General features: G+C 42.5%; 1 protein-coding gene across 1 annotated transcript in view; it reads left to right on the top strand.

The window, feature by feature from the left end:
* Positions 1-23,605, top strand: part of kcnh2b (potassium voltage-gated channel, subfamily H (eag-related), member 2b) — a 296,712-nt gene continuing 273,107 nt past the window's right edge. The window contains exon 1 of the mRNA XM_087845832.1: positions 1-489. Within this exon, the coding sequence (XP_087701958.1) occupies positions 414-489 (76 nt within the window). The 5' untranslated portion in view covers positions 1-413. The remainder of the gene's footprint in view (positions 490-23,605) is intronic.

Here is a 23,605-nt window from a genome sequence, read left to right as displayed (position 1 = left end):
TTCACGGGAGCGGGTTGTAGCGCAGGATGAGTGGTCCCCCGCGCTCCAGCGAGTGTGAGAGCAGGAGGAACATCACCTGACAGGCGACCCTCCCCTCGGGGGACACAAGCAGACACGCTCGCGCCTCTCAGGCTGGAAACTGGAGGGCAAAAAACGGCTCAGATCCTACAGCGCGCCTCCTTTTCCAGAACTCTCCTCTTCCTCACTTTCTCGTGGAAAGAGATTTCACTTTCTCTGCGGCCAAACTTGGGGAAACTTTGGCCCCCGGATTGAGCCTGGCGCTGTAGCGTCCATGCCGGGAGCGCCGTGAGCGTCGTGCGCCCGGCTGCGGAGATTGGACAACTGCGCTCTCGCTGTGATATTATTCAAAGTCCCGCAAAGTCTTTCGCAGTCCAGGGGCCACTGCAGCGAAGATGCCAGTCCGGAGGGGCCATGTGGCTCCGCAGAACACCTTCCTGGACACCATCATCAGGAAATTTGACAGTCAAAGTAAGAATCTAGTTTTTCCTCCTTCAGATTGTTTATCCGAGCGTCCACAGCCTGCTTCGCTTTCATCGAGGCCCGGCGTAGTGATTGATTTGCTGTTAGAAATAGCATCCTAATGATGTAGACGTTGAGGTGACACGTTGTTTTCCAAAATTAGCCTCAATTATGGTGTCCCCTGCATGCTTAATGGCCGTGATACGTCACAAGGGTCGGAACGAGCAAAACTTTACGGATGTCAAACGTTTGTGAGCTTGTGCAGATTGATGCGCTCCTGAGTTTACTTGGAGCCTCTAGTTAAAGGTTAGTATCTGCATCCTTTGCACACTTGCTTTCATGGAATCAGGTTCGTCCTCAGTGTTTACACTCAGTAATCGCTGCACGCCAATAAACCTGAGTTTCGTTTGCCTTCCAAATCCATGTTTCACGTTAATCGATGTCCAGCAAGCTTCAAAAACAAACAATATATCTGAAGCGATGGATTTTGCATAAGAGCCCGTGGGCATGAAATCCAAAGCCGTCTCCACCCGTCCCCACCTCCCTGTGGCACTTTTATCTTTGATGCAAATCATGCATGTTGTTCCCAACCACGAGCGTGTGACCAGACTTCAGACGTGCCTCTGCAGCCACGAGCAGCACGTCCTCTGCACCTCGGGGCAGATGAAGATGAGGCTGATGAGAAAAAGAGTGCATGTGTGTCATTGCCATTCATTTTCCAGGCTGGTGAAGGCTATATTGATGCAAGGGATTAAAATGCCTCTTTAAAATGTCAGTTTCTCCAGGGCGGAGAAGATAAACATTCAGATGTTGGCTGAATTAAAGTCTTTACTCAGGAGCCCCCTGTCTAAACAGAAAACGAGCTGCCTGCCTTCGACCCTGCACCTTGCTCTTGGGTAGTTTACAGGCCTGCTGTGGAAAAGCCAGCGATGTGACTCTGCACTCCCAACGGTCACGACAGCAGCTGAAAATGAAATGAGGTTTTCACATAAAAACACTCGTTCCTCACACGGAGGTGCTGAGAAGAAACTCCACACATGTGCATCGAGTTGAATAATTGACGTTGGAGTTGGGTAATTGACATTAATCCTGCTTTGCTTAGTTTTCCGTCCTGATAAGCGTGGACGGCTCTGCAAAGGTGAACATATTCAGCTGTTCGCTGGAACGCTGCCGACTCACTCCGCTGTGTTCATATCTTAAATGTCTCTTTCCTGAGGATTTGCATTTGGTTCAGTGTGCGGCAGGAAGCTTCCCGTGTTTATGAGAGAAGGGCAAAGAGGTTCACATTGGTGCTATCTGACCAGGCTTATGGCCGGGGTAACCCTGCCTGCTGCTGGTGCTGTTGTCATAGTGCCCGGCGGATGTGGGCAATGAACAGGGAGGCACAGAGGAGGAGTGTAAATGGACACCAAGATCTGTTAAGAAAGCCCTGAACTGGGCGAAGGAAAAGGCACTGAGAGCTGAAATGAATCCAAAGTAAAGATCTTTGTTTTTTCTTTGTAAGAGGCTTCATTTGATCAGCATTTTGCTCAGATATACAGTAAGTGAAGAAAGCTTCCTCATGTGGAGCACAGTGAGGCTGAAGCAGCCGTCATGCTACAAGAAGCAGAGCAGAGTTTTTATTTTTGATTGGATGGCTTCTACAATAATGTGCTGATATCATAACCGTGGAGGAGATGATTAAGGAGTAAACTTTACCACCTGAAATACTCTTAGATCAAAGCGTGTGCTATCATCTAAACTAGACACAGAAACATGTCAACAGATTTTTAATATTGTTTCTTTCACCATTACTCTGAAAACATTTCTCCCAAACATCCTAGGACCACCTCTTTCCAGGTGTTTTTGATTGTCCCCGCCCCCCAAACGTCTGATAGGTCTAAATAGGATCGTTAAGGAAAAGGAGGCGTGTGCTTCAGCAAAGGTAGGGCCTGTCAGGCCGCTCGGGAGACATGCGAGCCGCTCAAAGGTCATTTTGAGCTATAGGTGTATCATGTTAGACACGACTGTCAGGCACGTTTTTATAACGCTAGAAAGTGCTGATTACTGTGATTGTGATGATTGTGAGGTAGAACTGTGTTGTTCATGAGTATTTCACAAGGAACCAGAGCTCACACCTGTCAGAGTCTGCTGCAACACAACCACAGATCATCCATAAAAGTGACAAAATGTAGCAGACAGAAGTCAATGTTGCACCATCAATCACGACAAACTTATGGTGGAAATTCAAACACTTTCATTGTTTCTATACTTTTTAATACTTTTTTGTTTCTTACTCACTAATTCAGCGCTGGGTTATGATCACTGCTGAAATTGAGCGAGATAAATGAGAAAAGTTACTTATTAGTAACAAAAATCTTGAGAAATAGAAACATTAAATTCTGTCATGTATGATATGACACTGCTGGGTCTACACATAAAGAGGACAGTGTACTAGTACACCCAGACATTTCATATGTATTCTATAGTCATAACTTCATACCCAGACTTTCATATATTCAGTATCACAGAGCTCCAGATGTTTCCCAACCTTGTGTTTCTGCAGTTAGTTTGCAAACGTGCTCATTTCCAAGCGGCCTTGACAGAGAATGTATAATTCATGTTTACTGATCCTGGTTCTCTGTTTATTCTGAACACTAGTTAGATGAAACATTAAATGTAATTAAAGGCAATAACAGGATAAGTCAACGGGAAGCGATGTTCAAACACACGAGGACATTTTTAGCCGTCGAGGTTTCCAGCTCGTGTACATGTGCCATCATCAGCCTTCTCTCCTTACTGTACCCTGATCCTCTGTGCACTCGCTGCGTCTGCCCCGTGACCCGCCCACACACACGGCCTCCTTCTCTACACGCCTGACTCAGGCGGGAGGTCGCAGCGACCTTTTGGGTCACGTGGTGTTGTGTGTTTGCTGCTCCTCAGAGAAGACTTCGCCAGATTACAACTCTTAAAGTCGCCGTCCTCCAGGGAGGATGTTGCCATTCTGCAGCTGAAGCACAAACACTCCATTGCCATAGAAACCCCACCTCCCCGTTTCCTCCACCCACACTCCCACCCACTGTCGTGTACACACACACAGACTGCTTGAAAAGGTACAAGTGCGCTGTGATACTAAGCAGCTCCAGGTAGCTTTACAGTCTACATCCTTCACACGCTGCTGTGTTGAACGCTGGGCCAGAGCTGACAGATAATTGGCTCTGCTGTTTAGTTTTAGGCGACCTGGTTGGACTGAAGTTACCTTTAGTCATCTTTAGATACAGACGACTGAAGCGATAATGAGCGTATCAGACGTATGGATGCAGGAGGACGATGGTGTGCAGACATGTATCTTCCTCTGTGTCATTGCTATGCAATCAGTGAGCCTCACTACTGTGCTGAGTGACGTGTTCTCACATGCACACACAGTCAGATGTTACATGCATATAAATAACAAATATTTTCACATATTAATGTAATGAATGTAACGTCAGGCAAACTCCATATTCTGAAGTCTCTTAAGAGAATATTAACCATTTCCTGTTTGAGAAGGCGTCAGATAGCTCGCTGTTACTGCATGAATAACACTCGATCAGGCTGATATACCAGTTTATATTTTCTACTGCCTGAAAAGTCAGATGTAACTGTTGTGTTCATACACACAGTGGGATGCAAATGTTTGGGCAGCCTTGTTAACCCTTTAAGACCTACCATAGAACCAAGTCCGCCAGAGCTTATATCATATTTTTACATGCTGTGGAGCCATTTTTGGGAGCATTTCAAGTTGCTATACATCAATACAACCATTACAGCCTAAATTTTAATAATATGTCTGCATTAAGTTCATAGTAATTACATAAATTGCAAAAAAGTGCAATAAACTACAAAAAAATTGAAAATCGTTTTTGTTATTTTAACATATATTTCTAGTTAGAGAAATTTAAGAGGCTTATCCCTCAAAACTGTAAATACAAAAAAGTTGCACAAAATAGTTTCCCACCACAGGAAATTTATTTTGAGTGTCTTCATAGTTTTATTTTTGAAATACACCAATTTTTATATACTGCAGGAAAAATGAAAATAAATATTATAATGCAAATTTGCAAAAAAGCAGCATATGCATCAAAATAAACTATTTCCAGCAGTGCAATATGAGTCCTAAGCATCCCAGAAACGACACAGAAAGTCATAAAGTCAAACATAACTTTTAAAAACACCAGTATAGGCTCATGAGGCCCTGATGGTAAAAAACTACATTTCCGCAAAATGACGTCACTTCACTTTTGGGCAGGTCATGGCGGACATGTGAAAGTTCGCGCTGACGTCTATTCTAACGTAGGAAGTGTTACAAACAGCTGATCGGATCGGCAAAGCGTGTTTCTGGAATATTATGTTTTTGTTGCTGCAAGTGCTTTTTATGCAGTTTTTGCAAAGCTATATGTGGAAGGAAACTGTGACCGAGGACAAGCTGATGGCAGAAGATGTAAGTACAACTCCTCCGGTTTCATATGCAAAAAAAAATATTGCGCTAGCTCACGTGGTTGCAGAGCTACCGGAATTTAAAAGTAGTTGCTCTACACAGAGCGGCTTTAAAGCGTTAATAGTCATTATTTTCCTGTTTAAATCGTTGGTTGTTGCAATAAAAATGTCAGTTAAATAAATCATACAGGAGACACACAGTGATGTTTGAGAAGTGAAATGAAGTTTATTGGATTTACAGAAAGTGTGCCATAATTGTTTAAACAAAATCAGGCAGGTGCATAAATAATGACTATTAGCAAGGTTGCCCAAACTTTTGCATCCCACTGTAGTTACTGATAATTCAACTCTAGCAGGCAGTGTCCAGGTGTCCTCTCCCTTACCTTTAAAAGGTAAGGGAGAGGACACCTGGACACCTTTGGAGCTTGACCGTTAGAGGAAGCATGGTCGGTGCTTCCATGTTGCTGCATTTTGTCGAATCCTAAATCGCTGCTCACCTCAGACTCACACACAGACAACAGGCTGCAGCTTCCTCATTTTCTTAAATTTGCAAAGTCAGATTCTTTATTCAGATTGACACCAATCTTTCCACTTTTAAGGAACTGATTTGACACACAAATAACACACATCAATAGAATAAAGTGTATACAGGATTTAGTTTGCCTGTTGAGTCTCTTTTTGCTGTGACAGCAGGTCAGCCACCTGAGCGTCCTTGAGCTCCACGTTTCTCTGGGCTTTGATGCCTTGATCCACTCAAGGTTACACTCGAGTCTGATGCTCCAGGGCAGGAAGACAGAAATGTTGCACACACCCACAACAACATATGGCTGGGATACACGGATCAGGCTGTGATCGGACATGTGAGCGCTCCATCTGCTTTCTTCTTGGATGGTTGTGACAGCGATACAGAACAAATGTCGCCTGTTTCCCTGCAGGTGCACAGTTTAGAAAATGATATTAGACAATTCAACAATATTAAAAATGACAAACAAAAAGACGTCAATATTGGCGATACTTGAACAGCCCATAATAAACAGAGCAGGGTCGTCTCTGGTGGTTCGTTCTTCTGCTCCATCTGTTTCATTCTGAGGTGTAAACACAGCAACGCTGCTGCTGGAGTCAGCAGTGAGTCAGAGCCTCGAGATCGCTGTGAAATCACTCGTCTCTCACACTCTTTGTCTTCCTTTCTCTCTCATTCACACACACAGAGACACACACACACACACACACACATGCACACTCATGTACTTGTAAACTCCTGGAGTTTGTAAACACTCCTCTCCAACTTGCTCCTTCCTCCTTACTGCTCCTTGTCTCAGCTGACAACCAGCCTTCCCTCCACCTCCCTCCACCCGTCTCCTCCCTCCACAGATGCCCGACGTGCAGCCACGGCTAACTGCCTTCTGGCGTTACGTGGGCGCGTATTCAGCGAAGCAACGTGGTACCTGCTGGGGGTGCTGAGGGGGAAGAGGGTGTGTAGCCATCCTCTCCAGCTTGTGCGTCTCCTTGTTGAAATGAGGTTGAAACAATTATTTGTCTTTTGTGCAACATGTGATTCATCCTCATCCTCCTTTTGGGTTTTATAATGAGCAGCTTCACTCAGATTATGCCGCCCACGCTCGCACGCTGTTTTGGTGGTGGCAGCTACCTGACACCACAGTCACGTTTTTAGAAGAGTAAGTATAGTACATTTAAACTTACTCTGCTGCTGTTAAGGAGACGAGTGTGTTACACTCACTGCTCCAGCTGCTCCCTGGAATTTGATCCATCACAGCTCAAGAACACATTTGTAACAAATTAAAAGTTAGCAAAGATTCACCTTCATCGCCTCGTTTTTCTGCAACAAACTCAACACTTGGTTGTGTTATAATGCAGCAATGACACAGCTGTGTTAACACTCCTGTTTAAACATGAAACATAAAATATGGCTTTATGAGATGAGTTGATATGCTTGGGATCATTATTCTGTTGTTTGGGCCAAGTCATGACCAGAGATGGGCAATAACGTGTTACTGTAATCCAATTACTTTTTTCAAGTAACGAGTAAAGTAAAAACAGTAATTAGATTACCGTTACTTTCCCGTAGGAACTCTGCGTTACTGCGTTACTAAAACCGTGATTTTTTTTGCGAGAATGTCTCATGACAGTGACGTAAGCGAGTGCGACGTTCGTGACAACAGCTGTGTGCAGATCAACAATGGATCATATATCGAGTGCAGAGAGAGTATGAGCGTGCAGCGTTTAAAGCGTGGAAGTACTGACCTTACTTTGAGTTTGATTCCATAAAAAGTGACAAAAACATTAGTGTCCGTTGTGCGTGAGAAGAAAACTTCTTTTTACAGCGAAAAAACCCCTAAACTTCCAAACAAGCACCGAGTAGCTACGACGTAATGGGAAACTCACAGAGAAACTCGCGGATTCTTCCACTGACCGCTGCACACCTGCACCAGGGTAAACCTCCGCCTACCCCACTCCTGCTTTACAGGTGAAAATAGAGCAACAGGACCGCTAGTCTGTGACTTTATTTATTTTCTGCTGTGTTTTACTTGCATCTATTTGAAAGACTGAGTGTAAACACAAATATATATATATATATATATATATATATATATATATATTATGTTCTGGAATGTGCAGAAAATAGGTTTAAATATTAAACTAATTTCTTCCAGTCAGAGAATGTTGCAGATAATTAAATGTTTGCTTGATGCATAAAGTTAAAAGATTAAAACTAATAAAACAAGTTTTAAAAAGAGACTTTTCCATTTGATTACATTTTGTATGATGATTATGCAGAAAAAGTAGAATTGGGCTGAAAGATCTATCACTTTATCACCTATTCAGGGTGTAAATCGTGTTTTTAAAAAGTAACTGAGTAACTAAGTAATTAATTACTTTTGAAAATAAGTAATCAGTAAAGTAACGGGATTACTTTTTTGGGGAAGTAATCAGTAATTGGTAACTGATTACTTTTTTCAAGCAACTTGACCAACACTGGTCATGACTGTCACACAGACGGCCTTACTTTGGTTCAGCCCAATCACTGCAGGGTGCCCCCCCCCCCCTCCGGAACTGTACTTCATGGCCAATCAGCCCCACTTTGGACTAATGTGTCCACAGGACGTTGTTCCAAAAGTGATCAAGGCCAACAGGTTTGGGATGTTGCTCTTGGGTAGTTTTTTTTACAGTGTCTCTGAGCAACACTCGGTCTGACCTTGGGATACGTTTGCTAAGACGTCCACTTTTGGGAAGATTGGAAACTATTTTGAATATTTTCCACTTGAATAGCCGTTCATACTGTGGAATGATGGAAATGGGCTTATAACTCTTCCCAGATTGATGGGTAGCAGCAGCTGCTTCTCTGAGATCGGTGCTGATGTTTCCCTGCTTGGCATTAAGTCACCTGAATGCACCGCAGCAGCAGCCTTTTAGAGGAGCTCACACTTACCGATGATCAGTTAATCAAATGCATTTGCTGAGCAACGTCTCGCTTCCAGCTGTTAATTTCTTTTTTCCTGAAGTGAGAAAAGGTGAACTTAGTTTTTCATATTTCTGCCTTTCGGCCTCATTTTTGGTAACTCATATTTTTGTTGTGTTTTATTTTGAGGCCTGCTAAGGACCAGATTTTGCAGTTGTGCGTGAAGTCAAATACTGCAGTGTTATGCGTTTGTGTTTTTCTGCTTTAATGACTTGAGTTGAGTTTTTAAATTCGGTTCGCAGCTACACAGTGATTGAGAAAAACAAGCTCACAGTCTGCTTTCTCGTGCCACGAGGGTCTGGGAGGATCCCATCTCCTTCTGCATCATCAGCTTTTAATTGGTAGAGCCTTTCATTAAAAACGAAGAAGTAGCGCCCCGAAGACTAACGCATCAAACGATGCTTCCCTACTGTGCTTTTTTCCTAATGCCGAGATGAAACAAGCCTGAGTGCATCAACAGCAGCCAGTCAGGTAATCAGGAGGTTTATCCCTCACCTTGATGTCAAACTGAGACAGAAGCAAAGATGAATAAAGAAGAAACAATCCCACTCAGGAGTTTTTCACCATGGACACATTTCATGTGTTTCTCTGATAGTTTAGACACGTAAAGACTGAATGATGCCATTCTGTCATCGTTCAGTTACAACTGCATCAGAAGTCTGTGACAACATTTCAAAGTAGATCTGTGCTTAAGTTGTCCTGCAATTCCCTCTGTTAGCTTTAAAAAGCAGGAACAACTGGAATTAAAGCATCCTAATCCTTACTGTAGAGCATTTGTTATGAAAATCTATTTGAGATAATGACAGTTGTACCTCATCATTGCTCATTCAAAACGGGCTATTACTGCAAAATGCACCACAATTTTGCAAACTATGCAGTTTATCCTGCATGTACTGTCTCGTTACCTGTGAAGTTATGGTTTTATTTGTTACTTGTCTGTTCAAACACCTCCAAACAGAAAAAAGTGCAAAAGCACACAAAACACAATAAAAACAGAAAAACAAAATGCATCCAAAGTATGTTTGAGGAGACGATAACATGTCGAGCTAACAGGACACTACTAACATGTATCTTTAACATGATAAAAACACACACTACCACATTGCCCATCTTTTGTCCCTCACAGTGATCAACGCTGATGAATCGGCCGCTTGTTTAAAAACAGCATAAACAAAGTTTCCAACTGCAGGATTCACTCATGTCTGCCTTGAATTAGTTTGCTGGAATAGGCAAGGCAAGTTTATTTATATAGCACAATTCAACAACAAGGTGATTCAAAGTGCTTTACAGAGACATTAGAAACAAAAACAAATAAAAAGCATGATTTAAAATTGATTAAAACAAGCAAACAAACAAACAAACAATCAAAACAGATAAAATCAGTAGTTAAAATGTACGTTTTGAACAAGCAAACAAACAAGCAAGCAAGCAAACAAACAAACAAACAAGCAAACAAACAAGCAAGCAAGCAAGCAAGCAAACAAACAAACAAACAAACAAACAAACAAGCAAGCAAGCAAGCAAGCAAACAAACAAACAAACAAACAAACAAACAAACAAAACAGTAGATAAAATCAAAACAGATAAAATCAGTAGTTAAAATGTAAGTTTTGAAATTTAAGCTTAAGTGCGGATTTGGTGTTTTGTTAAAATGCAGCTGAGAACAGGTGAGTCTTCAACCTGGATTTAAATAAACTGAGTGTTTCAGCTGATCTGAGGCTTTCTGGGAGTTTGTTCCAGATATAAGGAGCATAAAAGCTGAATGCAGCTTCTCCGTGTCTGGTTCTGACTCTGGGAAGTGATAAAAGACCGGATCCAGATGACCTGAGGGATCTGGAAGGTTCATACTGGGTCAGGAGGTCACTGATGTATTTTGGTCCTAAACCATTCAGAGCTTTATAGACCAGCATCAGAACTTTAAAGTCTATCCTCTGACGGACAGGCAGCCAGTGTAAAGACCTCAGAGCTGGACTGATGTGGTCCACTTTTTTGGTCTTAGTGAGGACTCGAGCAGCAGAGTTCTGAATGAGCTGTAGTTGTCTGACTGATTTTTTAGGTAGACCTGTAAAGATGCTGTTACACTAAGCCTACTAAAGATGAATGCATGGACTAGTTTTTCCAGGTCCTGTTGGGACATCAGATCTTTTATCCTTGATATATTCTTGAGGTGATAGTAAGCTGATTTTGTTATTGTCTTAATGTGTTTTTCTAAGTTTAGGTCTGCATCCATCACTACACCCACATTTCTCGCCTGGTTTGTGGTTTTTAGGTGTATAGAAGTTCTCTGGTGACCTGTAATCGTTTTTCTTTGGCGCCAAAGACTATTACCTCAGTTTTGTTTTTGTTTAGCTGGAGAAAATTGTGGCACAACCAGTCATTAATTTCCTCAGTGCATTTACCAAGAGCCTGTACAGGGCCTTGGTCTCCTGGTGACATTGTGATATATACTTGTGTGTCATCTGCATAGCTGTGATAGTTTATTGTGTTGTTCTTTATAATCTGTGCCAGTGGGAGCATGTAGATGTTAAACAGAAGGGGTCCCAACATGGAACCTTGGGGAACTCCACATGTGATACTTGTCTGCTCAGATGTGAAGTTACCTATTGATACAAAGTATTTCCTGTTTTCTAAGTATGTTTTGAACCAGTTTAGCACAGTTCCTGAAAGACCTGTCCAGTTCTCCAGTCGTTTGAGTAATATGTTGTGGTCAACTGTATCAAATGCTGCACTGAGATCCAGTAAAACTAAGACTGACATTGTTCCACTGTCTGTATTACCTCAGTTTTGTTTTTGTTTAGCTGGAGAAAATTGTGGCACAACCAGTCATTAATTTCCTCAATGGAATAATGTATTTACACCTTACTGTGCCACCCATGTTTGCCTTTGGAGGGAATAATGCAACTTTGTAGCTTTGGTGCTAGAAAACATCATGTGAAACATGAAGTTATGCATTTCAGTCGGTTGCAGGTTTGGTCACAGAGCACAGCTGTTTCTTATAATGCTGCAAAAATCTCAGCAGGTGTGAGTCTGCAGATTGCAAGGCTTTGATATGAAATGCAGAGGAGCCTTAGAAAGGAGGTCAGGGACTATTGATTTACAAGAACTGCTCGTTTATAGAAACAGACACATTTCTTATTCAGGTGGAATTCATCCTCAGATATGGCTGCTGTTATCAACATGTTTCAGATTTTTCTGGAGAGCAGCTCTGAGGGAGTGCACCTCCTATCTCTCTAAATCCAAAAATGCTCGCGCCTGTCCGTGTTCTTGGTAGATCCCAGTGCTTTGCTCTCCTTCTCAGCCTGTGCCTCACTCTGTCACTGCTTTATCTCCTGGCAGCTGCCCTTTCTCTCTCAGCCTCCCATTCATCAAGTCGCCTCCTACGGGTTCCTCCTAAACTTCATCACACACCTCTCATCTACTCTTGCTTTGTCTTCACTTGCTCATTTGGACTTCCTGTCTCATTCACTGTGCCACCTCAAGAGCGGTGGCACAGAAAAGGCCAGCTAACCGACTTAAGGACTCCGGAGTCCCCAGTGTCCCGGGGATTAGACCTCATTTGCATAAATCTGCATAACTTCATTAAGGCACAGGGAGACGCGGTACACACTGCAGCCTGAGACACTTCAGAGCGAAACAGCCCATTAAGGATGGCAGTGATTATGGGATTATCACTCCTAACGACTGTTGGGGACTGGAACTCTGGAAAAGTTCCACGCTGCATGACCGAAACTGTTCAGGAGGAGATTGGAGATTTTGGTCAGATGACCTTAGACTGTGCACCGGACTGTTTCTGTTGCTGTTAAAGTTAGATGTGAGGTGCTGCAGTAAGCATTTAAACATTTAGTGGTGGATTAAAAATACAAATATGATGAATGAAAGTGAAAACTGCGACCCGAGCATGTGCAAAACCCCTGCTGTCTCCTTTGCTTTGTCTCACTGAAATGCTCAAAACCTGCAGGTTTAAATGCAGCTTTGCAGTGTGAGCAGTTGTGCAGCTCAGTGGTTAGCACCAGTGTTGGTCAAGTTACTTGAAAGAAGTAATCAGTTACTAATTACTGATTACTTCCCAAAAAAAGTAATCCCGTTACTTTACTGATTACTTATTTTCAAAAGTAATTAATTGCTTAGTTACTTAGTTACTTTTTAAAAACACGATTTACAACCTGAATAGGTGATAAAGCGATAGATCTTTCAGCTCAATTCTACTTTTTCTGCATAATCATCATACAAAATGTAATCAAATGGAAAAGTCTCTTTTTAAAACTTGTTTTATTAGTTTTAATCTTTTAACTTTATGCATCAAGCAAAAATTTAATTATCTGCAACATTCTCTGACTGGAAGAAATTAGTTTAACATTTAAACCTATTTTCTGCACATTCCAGCACATAAAATAAAATATTTTGTGTGTTTACACTCAGTCTTTCAAATAGATGCAAGTAAAACACAGCAGAAAATAAATAAAGTCAAAGACTAGCGGTCCTGTTGCTCTATTTTCACCTGTAAAGCAGGAGTGGGGTAGGCGGAGGTTTACCCTGGTGCAGGTGTGCAGCGGTCAGTGGAAGAATCCGCGAGTTTCTCTGTGAGTTTCCCATTACGTCGTAGCTACTCGGTGCTTGTTTGGAAGTTTAGGGGTTTTTTTGCTGTAAAAAGAAGTTTTCTTCCCACGCACAACGGACACTAATGTTTTTGTCACTTTTTATGGAATCAAACTCAAAGTAAGGTCAGTACTTCCACGCTTTAAACGCTGCACGCTCATACTCTCTCTGCACTCGATATATGATCCATTATTGATCTGCACACAGCTGTTGTCACGAACGTCGCACTCGCTTACGTCACTGTCATGAGACATTCTCGCAAGAAAATCATGGTTTTAGTAACGCAGTAACGCAGCGTTCCTACGGGAAAGTAACGGTAATCTGATTACTGTTTTTGCAATAGTAATCCCTTACTTTACTCGTTACTTGAAAAAAGTAATCGGATTACCACCTCTGGTTAGCACTGTCACTAACTGAACTGTGAACCTCCTGATCCCATGTGCTCTGCTCCTACACAGGTAAGAAGCTGTGGGTGCTCCCACAGCTTCCCATAGTTCAACGACATGCGTCATGTGATCCTAAAGTACTAGAACTTCAGTTTCCTACAGCCTTATTTTTATGCCGCAATTCTGATGGGACGTAAAAACAAAATTGCAAAAACTGAGCGAGAGAGGCTGCTATTGTATGTGTGTGCGTGTGGATAATAGCAAACACTGAAATACATTTTTTGCACACAGCGATGAATCTTGTTCACTCAAATTTAGCTTTTCTCCTCAAAATGCGACACTTGCACCTGCATTTCTTTTACGTGTGCTCAGAATAGAGGCACAAAAATAACGCCATAAGTTTCTGGTACTTTTTCAGCCCGAGAAGTTTAAGACTCTAATAAACTGCTCACATTAAGAATAATTACTGCTTATTTAAATAGCCATAATTACTATTAATGAGATTTGAAATGATGTGAAGTTAAAGTTTACACTAGGGGTGGGGAAAAAATCGATACTGTGTAGCATGGTGATATTTTGTTTGCTAATAATGTATGGATACAGGGACAGCAGAAATTGATATTTTGTTACAAAAAAGGTTTTTGTGCTCTGACTTCAGAGCATGTTGATCCTTTTTCTGAGCAAGAATCCTGACATTCCTTCACTGTCCAAATGTGTTTAACTTGTTTTTGGCAGCAATAAACATGACAGTTTACTTATTTTAATTTAAGACATGTTTTATTTTAATTAAGTTTAAAACTTTTTTATTTAATGTAAAATTATATTTTGTTTTAATTTACTTTCAAATTCTTCAGTTGCTGAAGGGGCTGCATAGTTTTCATAAACTGCATAGTTCAGAATAGCTATAATTGTACCAGATGGTTGATTCAGTTAAGTTGGACTAGACTGTAATACAAACCGTTCAGTTTGTCAACAATCAAACTGAAATGAGAGAAAGACTGAGTGTGAGACTTTGATATTAGAGAAAATGAATATTGATAAAGTTTACCTTTATGTACAGAATCTGAATATCGCAAAATATTTTAAAAAATTGCAATAATATCGTATCGTGGGATGTATGGTGATTCCCACCTCTAGTTTACACCATATTAAGAAGAGAAGAAACATGTTTCCAGGCTGAAACCAACAGCCTTCAGTTTCACTTCCTGCATCGTCACCAACGAGGAATCTCTGGCTGAACTGTTCACGTGTGCTCACTAAGTGCACTGAAGCTTTATGAGGATGAACATGTCTTGTTAGTTGTTGTCTGCCTCTTTGTTTCCCTGACATACAGCGTACTGAGCTCAGGGAAACTACTGCCTATGGTCCAGAGTCAACTCATATTACTAATATCTAATATGCATGTGCAACATATCTGTGCTTGGCACCTCTGCTCTGCTGGGTCTCCAGAGTGTGTGCTGTGGTGCCGTGTCTCCCCCCTCCTCACGAGGAGCTGACACACTGTGCTAACTGCTAGTCTTGTCAACACTTTTCCGTTCAGTAAATAAGTAAAAACTCATTCCTGGAAATGTATTATTTATGGATGCTGTTTAGAAACTGTTCCAAAAATGCAACCTTAAGTGGACGGAAACAAATGCTTTAGCCGTCAAAACATGACAGGATCCCCCCCACATCCTCCTGTCAGCTGTCTCACACTGATGACATCAGCATTTCTCCACCCGTGTGTGCTTGTGTGCTGCTGACAGCGTCAGACCGGCATCTGTAATGAGACAAAAATACAAGTAAATCTTGGAATAGCTCATTGTGCTGTGCCTGCATTTTCCTTTTGAAAAGCTGTTGTAGGGATAGATGTCATTATTTTTGTGGCCCTGTGGGAGCTGAAGTGCAGCTGACTGACTGACCAATCAGCTGCTTACCGACTCAGGCAGAAATATGTCCCACCTGTGAGCCGACAGCTGGGGGCTGGATCGGTTTACATGCTGGAAATATTTGACCTCCATCACTGCTCTGAGTCTAATTCTCTGCTTTTTTCTAACAAAGAAGTTGAAAGTTAGACGCTGGGTGGGAACGCTCCTAATATAACTCCCTTTGGACACTAATGGTGAACATCTTTAAAGCGATATTAGAAATCTTTTTTTTATTTAGACTTTTAAAGATGACGCATCTGCTTCATCACTAACAGCTGCTAAGCTGCTAAGAAAATACTAGTACTGTGGTAGAAACACCCCCTTACAATTCATAGCGTATGACTCAGTGACTGTTATACCTACTCATCATTTCTCTGAAGCTCTCTATAATTCAGACCAACGGCGCCGGCAAAAACTATTCTGATGCAGAAAACAAGACAACTGGAGCTCAGCTGTCGCTCACATGAGCTGATGTTAAAATGTCTCAGCCACACTGAAGAGCCACATGCAGGATAGTAACATTTAGGTAGTGTTCATAATGTTAAATATGTTTGGGTTTGACATGTCTTTGACAGAAACGAGTCCAACATGTATCCTGCTGTACGTGGAGGCAGTGAGTCAGTGTTGGCTGGCACAAAACTAAATGGACCAATGGGAGCAGCTCATCTGTAACTTTCTGTCTTTGTTTAGAAACTTGAAAGAATGTTTGAGAGTCAGATTTATTTCTCAGCAGAAGCTGAACACAGAGCTGCTCAGTAGTTTCTGTCCTGTCCATGGAGCATCAGACCGCCTACTTACCCTGTCAGGGGAACTCAAATCTGTGAGAGTCTGCATGTGTTTTGTGGACCTGACAGCATTTCTTGGGGGGGGGGGACTCCACCCACCTGGGCTGTCAGATTCATAACACACGTGAAAAGACCCAGGAAAACCGAGTAAACGATAAAAACGATAACAAAATAACGCTGAAAACCGATAAAAACCCTGAAAACCAGACATTTCACACCAGAGCCTCAACTCTCGCGGCCCGGTACCAAACGACTCACGGACCGGTACCGGTCCGAGGCCCGGGGGTTGGGGACCGCTGGCCTAGAGTCTTTGCTGGGCCGATTCTGGCCAGAATGTTTGAACCCCTGCTGTTGCTCATGAAGTGCTCGGTTTACAAGACATCACATATTTGCAAAAGTGCTCCGACGTTTTCGGAGATCTGACACCCATTAGCTCGAAGCTAACGGTCGAGACCTACTACAGCCGGGAGGAACACCGCTTTCCCGGCACATCGTGCCTCGACCTCCCGGTCAGCTTCGAGCTGGCAGCCTCCGAAGAATGCAACTAAAACTTTTCCGAGATCCCGAGTTTGTTTTGCGAGATCTCGCAAAAGTTTTTGCGAGATCTCGCAAAAGTCCGTCTTAATTTTTTTTTCTCCCATGTCCCCTGCGGGGCTCCGTAGTTTCTCAATAGTTATAGACAAATTTTCTCAGCGCAGCCCGAGGCTGTCAGAGTCCGTATTCTCAAGATCTCACTTCATCGTTTGCAGATGATCTGATTCTGTTCGTGTCATCAAACAGCAGCGTCCAGCCTACTCTGGTGTATCTGGGAATAAAACACAACATCTCCAAGTCTGCTTCTCTGTCAGAAAGGCTGGAATATCCACGGCAGTTTGTAATTGAGGTGTTTATGAGTGACGGAGGGAGTGTGGAATTGACAGATGAATTGGTACGGGGTCAGGAGTGTTGCAGAGATCGGATCAGTCTGTCATAGTTAACGCTGAGTGTGAAAGGGAAGCTGTCGAGTTACCTGCTGATCTGCGTCCCACAGTGACCACATAAGACTGTGGATGCCAGCTGTAAAAATGAGCTTCTTCAGACGGTGTCTGGGTTATAGGGTTAGCCTGCCCCCAGGATAGAGAGCTCAGTCGTTTAGGAAGGGCTTAGCTGCTACTCGTCTACATCAAACTAAAGACTTGATGACAGATGACTTGAATGCCTCCTCACGTCTCTGTGGTGTGGATTTTCAGACATATCCGACTGAGAGGAGACACCGGGGCAGATTCAGGATGTGCTGTAGAGATTATAATCCTCATTTGGTTTGGGAATACTGTTGTTTCCCAACAGAAGAGCTGGAAGAGCTGTGGACAAATAGAACAAATGGATGGAGTAAAACGTTTTTGTCCATTAAGTTTTTTTTGGTGGAGATTTTTAAACAGAGAGGGAGCTGAGTGTAAAAGCGAAGCTCTCAATTTACCGGTCGATCTACGTCCCTACCCTCACCTATGGTCACGAGCTGTAGGTAGTGACCGAAAGAACGAGATCGCGGATACAAGCGGCAGAAATGAGCTTCCTCCGAAGGGTGGCTGGCCTCTCCCTTAGAGAGAGGGTGAGACGTTCGGCCATCCGGGAGGGGCTCAGAGTAGAGCCGCTGCTGCTCCACATCGAAAGGAGCCAGCTGAGGTGCCTCCTGGGCGCCTCCTAGGTGAGGTGTTCCGAGCATGTCCCACCAGATTATATCTCTTGGCTGGCCTGGGAACGCCTTGGTGTTCCGCCGGATAAGCTGGAGGAGGTGGCCTCTCTGCTTAGGCTGCTGCCCCCGCGACCCGGCCACGGATAAAGCGGATGAAGATGGATGGATGGATGGATCTTTAAACAGGACCTGACGTGTGCATTTCTTCCATCACTAACACCAGAAACACAGTAGAAACATTTCTTTAGTGGCTTGTCTGAACAAGAAGAATTACTACAACAAATAATCCTCTGCTTAGATCTGCAAGGACAAAAACAACTGAACTGTGCAGTGATGGCAACTGCACAGTATAACTGTAAACAAGAGGTCAGCTTAAGAAAGAGGAAAAAAGATGAGTGTGGCCTAAGAAGGATGAAAAACATGGATTACAAAGAGTTTCTGTTTTGTTTGAATGTTCATTCAATCAGTGCAAAGAATTCAAACGTGGGCTTCAGGCTACAATATCACAGGCGTCACACTAGATGGACATATAGGAAGACTCTTCTGTTGAAATGTATGAGACGAGTCTGACACAACTTTCAGGGTTACATGATGGCTGCCAGGTGGTCAGATCGCTTCTGAAAGGACTCGGTCGTTTAGGGCGCCACTTTTGCTCGGGAGCGTTTTGACGTTTTATTGCACATGCAGTCGTGTTTCAAACACTGACGCTGGCCCTGGGATGCAGCTTCACATCCTGAGACACTAACGTGTGTAAAACTGTAACCATGGCAACACTAACTGTAGCTAAGTGGAAGCCACGTGGTGCCGTAACGCACATGTCAGATGTCTGCTTACGTTGTTTTTCCAGAACTCGCCGCGTAGTGCTTTCTGTCCCGATGGTATCGTGCGTGTAGCGAGAGACGGGAAACATGAAGTCTGCCGTGAGTCTCAGTCATGAATGTGATGTAACAGTAACCTTCACAACAGACAGAAGAAAGGGTCAATCTGGCACTTACAGTTTGGTGTGGAATATGAGGGGTCCTACATTTAGTCTGTGTCAGCGCTCCGTGTTTGACAATCTAGCATGTGTCATATTTCTCGTTTCCATGGCGATTGCACAGTTAGGAATGGGTAGAAGCATAAAAATCGCTGCAGCCTGTCTGAATGATTTTTGTCAGCGTACGTCTGCTTCGTCCTCTTTTTTCTCCCCGTTGTTCCCCGTTCACATTTCTCTGTCCTTTAATCTCGCTCCCTCTTTCCTAATCTCGCTTCCTCTTTCCTTATCTTGCTCCCTCTTTCCTTATCTCGCTTCCTCTGTAGCTAGCAGGCGATGAGCTGGTGTGTTGACTTCTTCTTCTAACACACGGGTTTCCCTCCCTGCCTGCCTACTCAGAGTGTTCAGGGAGATTCCTAGCACATACGCACACTCACAGATACATCAGTCACTCACAAATAAATAGATAGCACACACACACACACACACACACACACACACACACGGGCAGATTAAGGGGCCCTCAAGGTCTGGTGAATTATTCAGTCTGTATGTGCAGCTAAAATCATACATATATGTGTGTGTGTGCGTGCATGTGTGTGTCAGTGGGAATAGGAAATAGTGTTTTCCTCCTGAAAAGCTTGCCTTTAATCAGCTCCTGCATCAGCTCTCTCCTCGCTGGCTTCAAAAGCTCATTAGAGGGAAATTATGGGGAGAAAGGAAGAAGAGTCAGAGTCAGCTGGGGAGCTTTTGATCACCTTTAATACCTCCGACGGACGTTATGGAGAGTTGACTTTATATTTACTGCAGTCCTGATCCCATGTTGGAATACACACGTCACTGATTCATAAACTAATGTGATAAATATGTATTATTTATATACATTGTGGTGTTGGACACATGCATTTACATGTTATTATAAAATGAAACGGGCTTAAACATAATAACAGGACGCAGTCGCCAGGAAGTAGGCTGCTGCATATTGTGTGCATACTGCACCGCTCAGGGTTTTGTCCATCATCAAAACTATTTATAATGGGAGCTGGCTGTGACTGAGCGCTGAAGGGACCATATTTTTTTTAAATGACACCGGGGTCGAGCTGAGGGGTCATTTCGCCTCAGATTAAGGCACTTCGTCACTGGCTTCATTTTAAGCTACGCTCATCATTTCGAATGAAGGTTGTGGTCTCCCTTCAATCTTTGATCTGATTTTTAACTGATTTATTTATTTATTTATTTTGATTTATTTATTTATTTATTTTGATTTATTTTGATTTATTTATTTTTATTTATTTATTTATTTATTTTGATTTATTTTTATTTATTTATTTATTTATTATTTATTTATTTATTTATTTATTTTTGTTTATTTTTAGTTATTTATTTATTTATTTTTATTTGAATTATATTGAATTTTATTTTATTTGTATTCTTTCACTTATTGTTGCATGTGTGTTGCTGCTGCCTATCTTGCCCAGGTCTCCCATGAAAAAGAGGTTTTTAATCTCAATGGGTTTTTCCTGGTTAAATAAAGGTTAATAAATACATTTGTGTGCCTGAGTGACAGTTGCCATAACAACTGTGCAGCTTCCCCACTTTCACCTTTTTCCCAACACTTCTTTAAACGTACTTAGAAAATCACAAAGAGCCGCTTTGTATCGGTGGCCACACACAGTGGGCACCAGTAAAAATCCCCTTACTGTCTGTGGATTTCATCCCTGTGATATCTCAATATAAGACAAAGGAGTGCAATCGCAAGAGCACTTCTCAGTTTTACTACAAGGTAAAGAAATGCTGCTCTGTTTAATAAAGGAGTCACGACTCTGTGGGCCTATTACAGAAAATACTCAGACTGTCCAATGACTGTAAGAACGTTTTTGTTAAATAATTCATCCTTAAATTTTACAGCGAGCACATTCTTAAAAATGAGGGAAAAAGAACTTTCTATTGTTAATAGTGGAAAAAACAGAAACTGTCATTTAATTGTTTATCTATTACTTTGATGGGGGAGATCTTCATCAGTAGGACAAGTTGTAAACTTTATGAAAATACAGTAAAAAGATGAAAGTGTATGCCCTCGTTCACAGATCACAGACACCCAGAGGACCGGACTAGAGCAGCGGTCTCCAACCTTTTTTGCGCCACGGACCGGTTTATGCCCGACAATATATTCACGGACCAGCCTTTAAGGTGTCGCGGATAAATACAACAAAATAAAACTAGTACCGGTACCGAAAAAAGAAAATTTATTCATAACACACGTGAAAAGACCCAGGAAAACCGAGTAAACGATAAAAACGATAACAAAATAACGCTGAAAACCGATAAAAACCCTGAAAACTATACATTTCACACCTGAGCCTCAACTCTCACGGCCCGGTACCAAACGACTCACGGACCGGTACCGGTCCGAGGCCCGTGGGTTGGGGACCGCTGGACTAGAGTCTTTGCTGGGCCGATTCTGGCCAGAAGGTTTGAACTCCTGCTGTTGGCCATGAAGTGTTAAAGATAACACATTTTTGTTTTTAACACTTTTAAACTTCTGCTGTCTCTAACGCACGGACATCACCATACGCTGTGCAGCCCGCACCACCCTCAAATACTTCTCATGCAGTACCACAGTCGCCCTCTTGGGACTATTATACGCTCCAGATCCACAAAGACACAGACGACTGCGTCTGACCTTCTCCTCCAGATCGATCCTCTCAAAGCAAACATCACATCTGTAGAGCTCCCTGCCCTCCTCCCTCTGTGCAGAACACCTTCAGCTATACTTCCTCAGTCATCTGGTAACTGGAGACAAACATTCAAATAACTGTGACATTCTTTTAAAGTAGAATTTGAGTAAGTTTCTAGTAGTAGTGCAAACCTAACAACCATAAAAGTATGTGCAGTTCCACCTGTCCTGTCAGTGTCAGCAGGTAGTGTTGGACACTTATTACTGTAGGTTATTAAATAATGTTTTGTATCCGTCACTTAATATTAAACATGTTGCATTTTCGTACATTTGTGCACATCTTTCACAGTCACAATAAAACCACAGGCAGGTCGCTGGGGACAGTCACAGTATGAAGCACCTTTGAGAGAAGTGTGCAGTAAGCAGAATAAGAAGAAATGTTACGCCGTGTATAGCTGCCCACCATTGCCCTTGTTTAATTTGTGCACATTGCCCTCTGCTTCCAAATACTGCCATCTCCTGCACTTTCCTCTGTGAACGCCTGCAGTGTAATAATAAGCTCCTCACCCCTTCCCTGCTAGAATAAAGCCGGCTTTCTTTCATGTCCAGCTGTGTCCTAAACACCGAGCAGCTTAAACCACGAGTCACCCGAGTTTTTATGCTCTACCTGCTGACTCTTCTGCTGTCCGTCTCCCTTTTCTTTCCCACTAGACAATGTCTGAGGACACACAGTAGCAGCCTGTGACATGCTTTCTGGTGCTTCTATTTGACTCCCTCTCTCAGCCTGGTTTCCTTTGGTTCAGGTATTATATTGTCATTTTGCAGATACAGTACATCTGCATCACAATTGCACCAAACGTCCCCTTCATGTGTCTTATATTTAAAGAATAATTACATTTTTTCTGGAAAAAATAACATCTTCTCGGTTCTTTCGGCCACAGACTGAAAATCATTTACTCAGCGGTCTGGAAAAGACGTGCAGATGTACACAAATACAGTACACACACACTCAGCTCTGCCTTTGCATTGCTTAGTGCTTATTGCAGCCAGACAAAGCCATCAAACTTTATGAGCCCCTGAGGGCAGCTCACTAATTCATAGAGACAGCTCTCAAGTGCATCTACACAACTGATCTTCAGTGTTTCCATGAATACCTGAACAGGTGTGTCCACCGCTTGTGTCTGCTGCGAGAACAGCCCGTCGGATTCAAGATGGACAGCTTTGATTGATGATGTGTCTCTTTAGTGAAGCGATGGGGAGAGGCTGTGATAATGGTGCGCTGAAAGCAGACGTTTCCATTCAGGAGCCCAACATTCACTGATGGTCACGTCATGCTGGGAAACAGAGGTACTCGTCACTTTTAAAATTATGAATAAGACAGCGCAGCTACCTTAATGATCTCCTCAGCCTGTATATTCCTAGGAGAGCTCTGAGATCATCAGGTCAATTGCTCTTGGTGCAACCTCGCTTCAGTAGCACCTAACCTCTGCAACAATCTCCCATTGGTGCGTCTGATTCAGTTCAGACTTTCAAATCTCGATTGAAAACTTCTTTGGTTTGGCCTTCTCGGCTACCTAAGTGTATCTATCATGTGACTGTCCCCCATATTACACCTCTTTGTCTGCCTTTGGATAATGTTTCGTATTGTTTTAACTCCTGAGTTATCTTAGCTTAGCTTATCTTAGCTTATCTTAGCTTATCTTAGCTTATCTTAGCTTAGCTTATTTTAGCTTATCTTAGCTTATCTTATCTTATCTTAGCTTATCTTATCTTATCTTAGCTTATCTTATCTTATCTTAGCTTATCTTATCTTAGCTTAGCTTAGCTTAGCTTACCTTAGCTTAGCTTACCGTATCTTAGCTTAGTTTAGCTTAGCTTATCTTATCTTATCTTAGCTTAGCTTAGCTTAGCTTAGCTTAGCTTAGATTAGCTTAGCTTATCTTAGCTTAGCTTATCTTGCATGCCTGGTTAATTATTGTCTTCCACCTGCTAGTTTATTTATTACCTCTGGTTTTTAAATGTGCTATACAGATACATTTGTATTGTATTGATTCTTGTACTGTGACTGACGGAGGTCAATCTGCTGCCACTTATTTGGGTTCAACTGCCACAAAGGCTCGACCATCAGTGTAACATAAAGACGTATCATTGAGCGTTTACTCGTCTTTATTGGAGGTGTTGCAGCACAGAAACTGT

Source organism: Neolamprologus brichardi, chromosome 9, assembly GCF_056152115.1.
Source record: "Neolamprologus brichardi isolate AB-2024 chromosome 9, ASM5615211v1, whole genome shotgun sequence".
NCBI lineage: Eukaryota > Metazoa > Chordata > Actinopteri > Cichliformes > Cichlidae > Neolamprologus > Neolamprologus brichardi.
The sequence above is the reverse complement of the archived record's forward strand: the minus strand, read 5'-3'. Positions and strand labels throughout refer to the sequence as shown.